Below are 11628 nucleotides of genomic sequence, written 5' to 3'. Positions count from 1 at the left end.
AAAAAAAAAAAAAAAAAAAAAAAAAAAAGCCAAAGAACCTGAACAGACATTTTTCAAAGGAGACATACAGATGGTCTTAAGCAGATGAAAACATCAACTTTACTAATCATTAGGGTTACAAATCAAAACTACTGAGACTTTGTGTCACACCCATTAGAAGGGCTGTTACCAAAAAGTTAATGAATTAAAAAAACAGGGCTGGGGATGTTGCTCAGGCTTAGAGTGCTTGCGCTTGGTTGTATCTCCGGGAGCACAAAGAAGAGAAGGGAATAAGAAAGGAAGGGAGGGAGGGAGGGAGGAGTGAGTGGCGGAGAGGATGTGAAGAGACGGGAAGCCCGTGTGCTGCTGGTGGAACGTAAAGCGGTGCAGCCACCGTGAGCAGTAGTATGGAGGCTCCTCGCACCCGAAAACCGGAGCTATCACGTGACCCGGTAGTCCACTCCGGGTGCCCAGGAAAACTTGAAACAGGTTCTCCAAGAGGCATCTGAACAGGTGCATTCAAAGCAGAACTTCACCAAGGTCAGGGTGCAGAAGCAGCCCACACACTCCCAGTGGGCGAGTGGGCGGCAGATGTAAGACACACACACACACACACACACACACACACACACACACACACACGAGACGATGCTGCTTAGCTTAAGGACACTCTAGCCTGTGTCGCGCTGTGCATGAAACTTGAGGACATTTGTGTGAAGCCAGGGACAAAAAGACTTCATGATTCTATTCAAACAAAGTACATAAAGACATAAAAATTATAGGGACGGAAAACAGAATGGTAAAATCAGCCGTGGTGGTGCATGCCTGTAATTCCAGAACTCTGCAAGCCTGAGGCAGAAGAATCAAAATTTCAAAGCCAGCCTGGGCAATTTAGCAAGACCCTGTCTCAAAAATAAAAAGTGGGGGCCAGGGATTTAGCTCAGTGGTTTGGGTGCCTGTCTCACAAGCGCAAGGTCCCGAGTTTGATCCCCAGTACCAAAAAAAAAAAAGGGGGGGGGGCCTGGGGATGTAGTTTAGAAGTACCACACCTGCCTGGCAAGTGCAAGGTCCTGAGTTCAAAAAGTAAATAAATAAAAAGTAAAAAGTAAAAGCCAGGCAGGGTGGTACACACTGTAATCCCAGCACTCAGGAGGCAGAGGCAGGATTGCTAAATTCAAGGCCAGCCTGGACTACATAGTGAGAGCCTATCTCTAAATAAACAAACAGTAATTAAAAAAAAAAAAAAAAGGGGGGGTTGGGGATATAGCTCAGTGTGAAGGCCCTGGGTACAATTCTCAGTACTGCAAAAACAAAAACAAAAAAAAGATTTATATATGCAGATCTCCTGGTTTAACAAGCTTCCTGTTTAATGACTTAAACTGAGGCATGTTGGGGTGCGGATTTAGCTCAGCGGTTTGGTAGCCCGCCTTGCAAGCTCAAGGACCCGATTTCAATCCCCCATACCAAAAAACAAAAACAAAAACAAAAAACTGAGGCATGTTGTTTGGATTTATGACCCGCTGCTTGGACTTACGACCCATCTTTTTTTTGTACAAATATGTACATCTTGATTTTTTTGTTTTTTGTTTTTTTTATGGTCCCAGGCATTGAACTCAGAACCTGACACTTGCCAGGCAGGTGCTATGCTGCTGAGCTAAATCCCTGGCTGTGTATCTTGTTGCTAGAGCCTCAGTGTCTTTTTTTTGCATACAGTACACCTTGTTTATAGTGTTGTAATTTCTGCTGATTGTACTGTACAGTACAGTACTGTAGCTTGATGTTGTGATACATTAAAGTGCTACATGTAGGAGTTTTGCCAGTAGAAGCAAAGTCATCAAGTTGGGGCTGGGGATTTAACGCAGTGGCGCTGCCACCTGTTTCACAAGTGCAAGGTCCTGAGTTCGATCCCCGGTAAAAACAAAACAAAATAAAAAATGTCATCAAGTTGGAGTTTCCTTTGACCATTTCTTTGTTCTGAATATTGTAACGTACATACTACACACAATTCCTCACGTAGTGACCAATTCACTTAACAACCTAGTTCAGGATCAGAATTGGGTCACTAAAGGAGGACTGCTTAAATAAATACGTACCAACTCTACTGTCATGAGGAGACAGTTCCGTTAGCAAGACCCACGGAGACCAGAACAGGGCACACTGAGCTGTTATGGAATGGGCACAGTTACAGCTTCACAAGAAGAAAAGAGTGATGAAGTGGATGGTAGTGATGGCCACACAAACCATGCATGAATTCGGTAAAAGTGAACTATGTACCAGAAATGGTTAAGATGGTAAATTTTACCATAAGAAAAAGAACTAAAATAAATGAATAAACTTGCCTGGGTAACTAAATCCTCAACTTAAAAAACAACTGACAAGGGTAGGAGAGTGCACTCAAAATGTTCCTAGGTCAGAGGAAAGAAGACAATGATAGATGCTCTGAAACCAGGAAGGACACACAACAGAGCTCCCTTTGGAACGGCAGAGGAACACGGCCTAACCCACCGTGCCTGTACAAACTGATTTCTAAAAAACTCCTTCCACCAAGGAACTTTTAAAAATATTCTACAACAGAAAACCACATTGTAAGTATTACTAATATAGTCTTTGTACTATCACACAAAATGCCCCCTTATGAACTGTAACCGATTTTATGCAATAGGAACAATGCTCCTTTTTTTGTCTGTTTTTGTTTTTTGTTTTTTGGGTTTTTTTTGTACGGGGATCGAACTCAGGACCTTGTACCTTTGAGGCAGCTGCGGTGCCACTGAGATAAATCCCTGGCCTGCCTCTTTATAGAACCCGCATTGTGTCAATCTTAGGATTTAGCTCAGTGGTGCCGCCACCTGCCGTGCAAGTGCAAGAACTGAGTTTGATCCCCAAACCAAAAAAAAAAAAAAAAAAGTTAAGTCATGGCATCAATAAACTGCTGGCCACAGTGCCTTCCCTGGAAAAGCATGGCTGGGAAACAGTGAGCTGGATGGAGGAGGCAGAATACCACACCTCTGCAAGGTTGTCCCCGGCGACCCACAGGAGGGCCTGGAAGGATGCGAGGAGCAGGTGTGCAGGCCCTGCTGGGCCCCCAAGGCCAAGTCTTTCTGGGGACTCCTGACCATTCACGATCTCAATCTCCCTTACTTCATGGAGGGCCCTTTCTGCCTCCCTCGGGGGAACAGTCTGTTCACAAGGGTGCCCTTCTCTGATGCCCACTGAGCACCATGGAGGCCACGGTGTCAAAAGTGAAAGAGTTCACTTGCTGCCCAAGTCCTCAGAGGAAGAGAGAAGGAAGATCTTGATATTGTGAACACCTGAAATTACCACTAAAAATCAAACCAGTCATTCACTCAGGCTGCGTGCAGCTACCGTCTGTGGGAGTCAGCACTGGAGGTTTATGCTACAGGTGACACCAGATACACGGAAGGCTTCCCCTGTCACATCAACTCCCCACCCAAAGCACCTCAGAGCCCTTCTCCCTGGAGTGGGTGCTGTGTACCCTAACTTAAGAGAAGATATCGAAGGGAAAGGAAACACTACCTCAAAACCCTCCATTCTACCTTGGCATGTGCAGTGCACACCAGTAACCCCAACACTCTGGGAGGCTGAGGCAGAAAGATCACAAGTTGAAGCCCAGCCTAGGCAATTAAGTGATTGAGAGCTTGACTCAAAATTAAAACTGTCTGTAGCTCAATGTGAAGGCTTTTGGTTCAATGCCCAGTATTACCGTAAGAAAGAAAGAAAACTCCATTCTGACTTTGTCTTCAACAGCACTGCCGCAAGTCTCTGGCAAGATGTCTATACACAGGACCTGAATAGGAGATACCGTACTTCACAGCTTACATACTAAGACTCCAATCTCCATAACTCACAAGTGACCCAGCATGTTACATGATGTCCAAGGAAACACAATGAGAAAGGGAAAGGACACCACGTGACGGCAGAGGCAGGGCAGGAAGATGCACTCACCGAATAAAACTCAGGTGAACACCAAGTGACCGGTGTGATCCTGAGCAGTCGATGCAAAGAAACACCCCATAGGTTATGCTTGCCCAGCTGGGGTTTTTGGCACCACAATCAAAGCATACCTGAAATAAAAATGCAAAATTCAGTTATTAATTAACCTATATTAGCTGGATGAGTCATAGGACACAGTACTTGACTGGCTCAAACACTGCTTAACCTTTACAACTTTTTTTTTCAGGAGACAATGAAACTTTTTTATGGTGAGACCAAACCACTAGAAAAATATATCACAGGCTTGACACAGCAGACAGGCTGTATTATCATTTCAAGAAATAAATTGGTAAAAAGAGAACACATCCCAAAAGATAAGGTGCCGGCTGGGGCAGGAACACTATGCTGTAAAGGCCCCAGGCAAAAATGGTTATTTGGTAAAGGAGTCACAGCTCAGATTGCTTACTTGTTGGCCTTCCTGTTGCCAGAGGACATTCTCAAGAAGGCACTGTAAATCAGGAGACTAAGAAAACAGCACTGGGTTTAGGCTTTTATTCCATTCTGTTCTACAAAAACCACTTTCTTCAAGTTCAGTACTTCACAACTGTCTTAACTAGCCAACAGTTCCTATCTCAGTTTATCAGAGTCAAAACTCTCTACCCTTCAAGGGAAAAATGTCCCTGCAAGATCGTCCTGCTCACTGCCACAAAAAGCATGAGGGCCCATCAGCCAGCGAAGGAACTCTGTTTTCCATCTAGTGTGTGACACTGACTCTTGTTTTTGGCAATCATTTCCGGACTGAAAGACACAGCGTGAGAATATCAAGACATGCTCATCCGTATCCTGATAGCTAGAAAGGGACATAGACAAGGAGCCTCTCACAGCTCTTATCTACTGTCTCAGCTCCACATCTTAACCGACTTCATGCCCTTGCACATAAAAAAAACCAAGCAAAATGAAGGTACAGGCCCCCTCCGCACTCTTTTGAGACAGGGTCTTGCTTGCTATGTAGTCTGGGCTCGTCTTGAACTCACTATACAGTTCAGGCTGACCTCAAACTCAGGGCAATCCTCATGCTGCAGCCTCCCAAATGCTGGGATTACAGGCGTGTAAATTAGTTATCTGAATTTTGTTTTATGGCTTAGTAGAAAATAGTGTGGTGATACTTCTGGAAATTAGCTACAGAGACACTTCTGCAATGCCATCAGGTCACAGGCAGCTCAGAGGAACCTGCCAGCCTGCTAATATCTGTGTGTTAAAAGCCAACACTGGTACTTTGGGGGGTTCTCGGTTGGTACAACTGAGCTCTCTACTGCCAGGATAAAATCTTGCCACATGAGATACAGGCTCTAAAACACTCTCTTTGTTCTATCTTTGACCCAAACTTTAGCACCATTTTTTTTGCCCATTTTACTTTCTAGTATTCAAACAGAGGAATCAGGGTTTGGAGGCAAGTGAAATGTCTTAAACTTGCTGTCATCCTTAGTTTCTTCATTCATAAGTTTTTCTTCCTGCACTAAACCCCGATGGCCACTGGCAAAGACTTTAATTTCCCAGTGGACAAGAGCGACTCCTTCATCCTCTCGGTCACAGTTGGAAGGAGGTTCATGTGGCCGACCACACACGTGGCCACACAGCTGTCCAGCTCTTGTTTCACCTGAAGCTCCTTATTCCTGCATCCATCGAATCTTTGGCTTTATCGTTGTGACGCATCATGCCCAGGGCCAGGCGGTCCTGGGACTTTTCCAGCTCATTGGTCACCAAGGCCCGGGCCTGAGCTAGAGGTGCATGGCAGGCCTCGATGCACTGGCGCACCTGCTACATGGACACCTGGCTGTCCTCACAGCAGTTGGCTCTGCCCTGGAACACGAGGCTCCGCACTCTCCACCAAGGAGTCCACTGCCTCCTGCCCGGGCTGCTAGTTGGCTCTGCCCTGGAACACGAGGCTCCGCACTCTCCACCAAGGAGTCCACTGCCTCCTGCACCCGGGCTGCTGCAGCTCCGCCATAGCGACCCCTAACCTTTACAGTTTAAACTTTGACCATTACAAAGTATCTCAGGTAAATTTTATAAAACTTCAAATTTACATATCTTTTATCATGATACGGAACATTTCATGATAATGACATATTATCAACTCTAAATTATCAACATAGTTAGACTGCGACATCACTGGGCTGGGGACTTAACTCAGTGATGACGTGCATGCCTCACAAGTGCAAGGTCCTGAGTTCTATCCCTGACACCGCAAAAAAAAAAAAAAGTCACTACATCATATGAACTTTACGTATCTATCAGGACACTATGCACTGTCCCCAGGGAGGGAAATGGAGTCTGTGAGTCATCTTAGACATTCCTTGTCCTAAGGCTCAGCAAAGACCCTGCAGGGATGTGGCCCTGCTGGCACCCCAGCTCTTCCACCCCGGGCCTGTTTGTCCCACACAGCGGCTTTCACATATATTTCCTCTCTCCTGAACTGGAGATGGATATGCCAACCAGATGGCCCTAGCCATCCCCCCAACTCCTGGTTTTCACCCATTTATGTGACCTCTGCCCTCTTGCCATCTGTCCAGGTCACTCTGAGAACCTCAGGCACATAGGGCATAACAAGGAATGTGCTGCCTGCTGAGGTTCCTGAGAGTCTCACAGGTCTGGCCTTGTCCCTGCCACCTTACTTTCTTTTTTTTGGTACCGGGGATCAAATTCGGGTCCTTGTACTTACAAGGCAGGCAGCAGAACCACTGAGCTATCCCCAGGCCCACCTTGCTTTCTATTTGCACATGGCAGTCAGGAAAAGAGCAGCAAGTGTTTCGTGATCAGATCTAGATATTTTCAGAGTCTGAAAACCAGTAGTTTACTTATAATAAATGCTCAGTAAATATTTGTTAATCAAGTAAACAATCTATGAAATTTAGTGACAGCTGAAAGCTATCAGTAATTCCTCCAACACTGTCACTGAAGTCAAATGCTCTTTATTTGATAACTAGAACTTACTTTAAAATACACAGGTCTCATCACAGAAAGTAAGATGTATAGTTAATTAAAATCAGAGCAATTGTTAAAACCCTAAAAGCAGGAGAATTTTCTTTAAAAATTTTCAAAAAAATAGTTTGTTTTTTTTTTGGTACCGGGGATTGAACTCATGTCCTTGCACTTGGAAGGCAGGCCACCAAACCGCTGAGCTAAATTCCCAGCCCCCCAAAAAAGTTTTAAACTGGTTGTGGCGGTGCATGCCTGTAATCCCAGCACTTGGGAGGCTGAGGCAGGAAGATTGCCATGAGTTCAAGGACAGCCTGGACTACATAGTGAGTTTAAAACCAGCCTGAATGTTGTAACAAGACCCTGTCTCAAAAAAAAAAAAAAAAAAAAAAAAAAAGCTTTAGACGCACTTTGTAAGACAGAGCCACCTACGTGAAGCTTGTCCCCATTACCCCCCTTAAGAAAGACATGGCTCTGGCCTTTGAGAGCAATATACAAGTGTCATCATGACAGGTTCACAGTGATGGTCAGGAGTAGTGGGAATGGAGTGACCATGGATGTGAAAGGGACTCATTTCAGTGTCTGCTGCCTGCCTGCTCTGTGCCAGGCACAGTGTTGGGTGCTGAAGGACACAGCAGTAGACAGTGCCACGGATCCCACCAGTTCATACTGAGCCTTACTCAGCTGTCTGAGGAGCACTGTGTATGGGGCAGTCAGACCCTGACATCAATGTACCCTGAGGGCAAGAGCCGTCATGGGAGGGAGGGTCTTCCATGGGACACCAGGCAGGGTGAGGAGACCTCTCGCTACCCGTGGTGACCCTCCTTGGTCACTCACCTGACAGGTGCTGTGCACTTGGTGTTTGGTACTGTGTGGGCCCCCAGAGAGCCGGTCCACAATGGTGGCCAGGATTAGTCTGCCCCCCGTAGCCCTGAGCACAGAGGCCAAGACAGTTACCTAGCCTGTAAGGACAGGTTCCCAAACTCTTCTAGACAGGGCCAAAAAGGTACCTGTGATCGCAGGAATGGGGTCAAGGAAGACAGTGGGTGGCGAAGGCCTGGCAGGAACTGTCCTCGGAAATGGAGGTGACAGCAGAGATTTGGTGAGCACAGCTCAGAGCAGGCCAGGTTGACAGTCACTTCTGAGGTGGTCACAAGGCCAGCGACAAGAAGACAGCAATGGGCTTCCAGCCTTGCAGTTTCAGCATCTCGCATCCACCAACCAAGCTGAGGGATTGCAGGGCCAAGCGCAGCCTGTCCTGTCCACTTGACAAGCACAAAGTGGGCCCTCACGCCTACAGGCCAAGGCAGGGAACAGTGTGTAGGGCTAGGGCTGTTAGAAACGTAGGTCTGGCTTTCACAGTGCGGCCCTGATGAGCCTGTTGGGACAGGAAACTGGGCTCTGACAGCAGGGACTACACTGTATCTTGACACATGATCCCAAATCAAAGGTGATTAGGGTTTCCAAGCAGAGTATCAGTTCTACACAGAAAAAATAAATGGCTTCTACTGACAATATGTTTTGCCCGATGATGAGTGTAATGATTATAGAAAAATTAATAGCTAATATTACATGTTCAAGTCTTCACAATAGCCTCTAAAAAGGCATCATTACCACCCAACAGGGCCAGCCTGCCAGGCCTGTGTATGATCTAAAAGGACTCAGAGGGCTCCTAATATAGCAGGGCTCACAATGGATTTAATGCTCTGCTGGTTCAACTTCAAATTCTTGATACTTTTCAAATAAGGGCCTCAGCCTGGGATTTAGCTCAGTGGTTCTGCCACCTGCCTCACAAGAGCAAGGACCCGAGTTCAATCCCTGGTACCAAAAAACAAACAAAAAACAATCAAATAAGGGCCTCATACTTTCAGTTTTTACACTCCATAAATTATGTAGCTGGGCTTGATCTCCATCTTGGAGAAGACTGAGGAATCAGTTAAGTAGCACTGCTAAGAAGTGACCACGTGGAGAGTGGACCCAAGCAGTGTGCTCCTGGCGCCCACCCCTCACTTCTTCACCACACTGCAGAAAGCAGGGCCACAGTGCTGCAGCTGCTCCTCATCCACAGTACCGGAAGCTCATCAAGCAGTGTGCTCCTGGCGCCCACCCCTCACTTCTTCACCACACTGCAGAAAGCAGGGCCACACAGTGCTGCAGCTGCTCCTCATCCACAGTACCGGAAGCTCCGGAAGGAAGGCAGGGCCAGCTTTACTCATCCCTGTGTATGCCCTAAGCTCAGCATGTTGCAGTGGTTTAATGAATAACACGAGCAATTTATATAAAACTAAGGAACAGGATAGCCACAAAAGAGTTCATAAACCAGAAAAACGACCCTCACAAGTTAAATCTTTGACCCAGAATAAATCATCATCATATGTAACAGGACAAAATTGTATACCTTATTTTAAAAGGAAACAAAGTTTTTCCTTAATTACCTTTCCTATCTTAGTATCTCAGAGCACATTTTTATGCCATTTAAAAAATACTTATTGTTGTTCAAAGCAAGCTCTGATCTTTGTTCAGATAATGGTTTCAAGGCAAGGACCAAAGGGATGCAAGCTGATGATCAGGACAGACAGCATATTTCTGTGAAACATCGTCAGAAAATATTTTTGGACACTGCTTCTTTAATCCTGTTAAAGAATATAAAATTTCCCACAGCTGTGTTCTTTATAATAAAGATAACAAAAAGTAGCTGAAATTTATGGAAAACTAGTACATGTAAATACTTCTCTAAATGCTTTTCTTGACCATCTCATTTAACGCTCACGCTGTTCCTGGGAGGTAAGTCTGGTTTACCACCACCACCTTCAGACAAGAAGTAAGGCACAAAGCTGGTTTATATCTGGATGTCCCCTCAAAGCTCACGTGCTCTTAGGTGGAGCTTCTAGGAGGTGACTGGCTCATGGGCTTTTGACACTTCTCTGTGGATTAATCTATGGATGAGTTTATAGCCAAATGATTTGGGAGGTCACCCCTCTGCCAAGCTGCCTTGCCTTGGAGCCAGCCGACTGAGGACTGAAACCTCTACAAACTGTGAGCCAAAATAAACCTCTCCTCCTTAGAGTTGTGAGTGTCAGGTATTGTGTTTTAGCAATGAGAACATACTTAAGGCACGGCCCAAGGGTGACACAGGTAAAGAGTAGTAGACATGGAAAATAATTTCCAAAGAAGCCCTCACATGTCCCTCAAAAGCTTCTCTTGGTATAATGATGAGAAACACCTTTCCACTGGTTAATTCAATTAGACAATAAAGATTGAGCCATGAGCCAGGGATTTAGCTCAGTGGTTCCACTGCCTACCTTGCAAGTGCAAGTACCCAAGTATGATCCCCATTACCAAAATAAAATAAAATAAAGATTGAGCCAGGAACCATGATGCCCATCTGTAATTCCAGCTATTTTGGGAGCTTGAAATATAAGGATCTTGAGTTCCATGTCAGTCTGTGCAACACAGTGAGACCTTGTCTCTAAATAAATAAATAAAATAAAAGGGCGGGCAATATAACTCAGTGGTAGGCAGGGGATTCAATCCTCAGTACCACTACCCAAAAAAGAGCAGCTGAGACCACGTGTTTTTGGTATGGTTTAAAATAAAGCAGATGAAAAATACTAACTGCAGGCCCAATCTTATCTAGTAGTACAGTGACCATGCTCTAGAAAACAGATCCAAGAAAACATGGCCGGGGTTGGTGGTGCACACCTGTAATCCCAGCACTTGGGAGGCTGAGGCAGGAGGATTACTTTGAGTTCGAGACCAGCCTGGTCTACATGGTGAGTTCCAGGTCAGTCTCAACTATATCGTGAGACCCTGTCTCAAAAAATCAAAAAAAAAAAAAAAGAAAAAAAAAAGAAAAAAGAAAAAAGAAAAAAGAAAATCAAGAAAAGGTAAGAAGATGGGTCCTGAAAAATTCCTGGAGCCTTTCCCTGCTAACTACCCTTCAGGCAACCTTATTTTCTTCCTGTTGAAATAAAGGCTCCCTTCCACCATCAACACTTAAAGCACTTACATTTTGGAACACTTTCTGGGCCATCTCATAAGGGCCCAAGAGTATGCTCAATAACAGCTGCTCTGCTGGAGGTGACTGGACAGGACTACGGTCCCAGGAAGGGTGGGGAGAGCCTACAGGGCAGCCCTTTGCTCTCCCCAGGCTCCACGCTACCTCGTGACCCTCACCAGGCTGTCATTTTAGCCCCGTGCATCATCACCACATGTCACGGACGCTAAAAGTTGTAAAAGTTAGAGGGGCTGAATGATCCTTGGGGAGAGAGAAGGGGGGGATGAGAGAGAGAGAGAAGAGGGAGGGAGGGGGAGAGAGAGAGAGAGAGAGAGAGAGACAGAGAGAGACAGAGAGGCACACTCCAATGTCTAAACAGAACCTGGCCAGGGAAAACTGAGGGTCTGGTGGGCAAAGCTGGAGGCCATCACAGAGCCACTCAACAGGTTCATGAAGGGACACTGAGGCTGCCACTAAAGGACAAAGAGAACCAACCAGACCCCGATCTCCTCGGCCTCAGCTCCCAGCTGGAACTTCAGAGGTGAGAGGGGAGGGGAGCCGCGTCCTCCAGCACCCCGTGCCTCCTGCTCCTCATCGCTCATTCGCAGCCCCGGGAACCCACGCATGTCCCTCCTCTCCCTGTCTGCCTGGCGGCCAGGTGTCTGGAGCCCACAGGTGCTCTGCCTCCCGTCCCCAGAGACCCCTCCCGGGTGACCGGCGCC

The 11628-nt window shown here is 46.2% G+C and overlaps 1 protein-coding gene and 1 pseudogene across 2 annotated transcripts in view; both read right to left on the bottom strand.

Annotated features, from left to right (window-relative positions):
* The window catches only part of Arfgap3 (ADP ribosylation factor GTPase activating protein 3), a 42517-nt gene extending 31560 nt beyond the window's left edge, over positions 1–10957 (bottom strand). The window contains exons 1-2 of one of the 2 annotated variants that reach the window (XM_010634394.1): positions 10919–10957; positions 3943–4061 (exon numbers count right to left, since the gene is read on the bottom strand). In XM_010634394.1, the coding sequence (XP_010632696.1) occupies positions 3943–4061; positions 10919–10942 (143 nt within the window). In that variant the 5' untranslated portion in view covers positions 10943–10957. Of the gene's footprint in view, positions 1–3942; positions 4062–7919; positions 8139–10918 lie in introns of those variants that run through there. The other variant, XM_010634392.3, reaches the window with a different exon arrangement.
* Positions 5054–5938, bottom strand: LOC117286941 (annotated as a pseudogene).
* Positions 10958–11628: the final 671 nt, after the last annotated feature.

This window comes from Fukomys damarensis, unplaced genomic scaffold (assembly GCF_012274545.1).
Source record: "Fukomys damarensis isolate Sample0158 unplaced genomic scaffold, DMR_v1.0_HiC HiC_scaffold_19, whole genome shotgun sequence".
Taxonomy (NCBI): domain Eukaryota; kingdom Metazoa; phylum Chordata; class Mammalia; order Rodentia; family Bathyergidae; genus Fukomys; species Fukomys damarensis.
The sequence above is the reverse complement of the archived record's forward strand: the minus strand, read 5'-3'. Positions and strand labels throughout refer to the sequence as shown.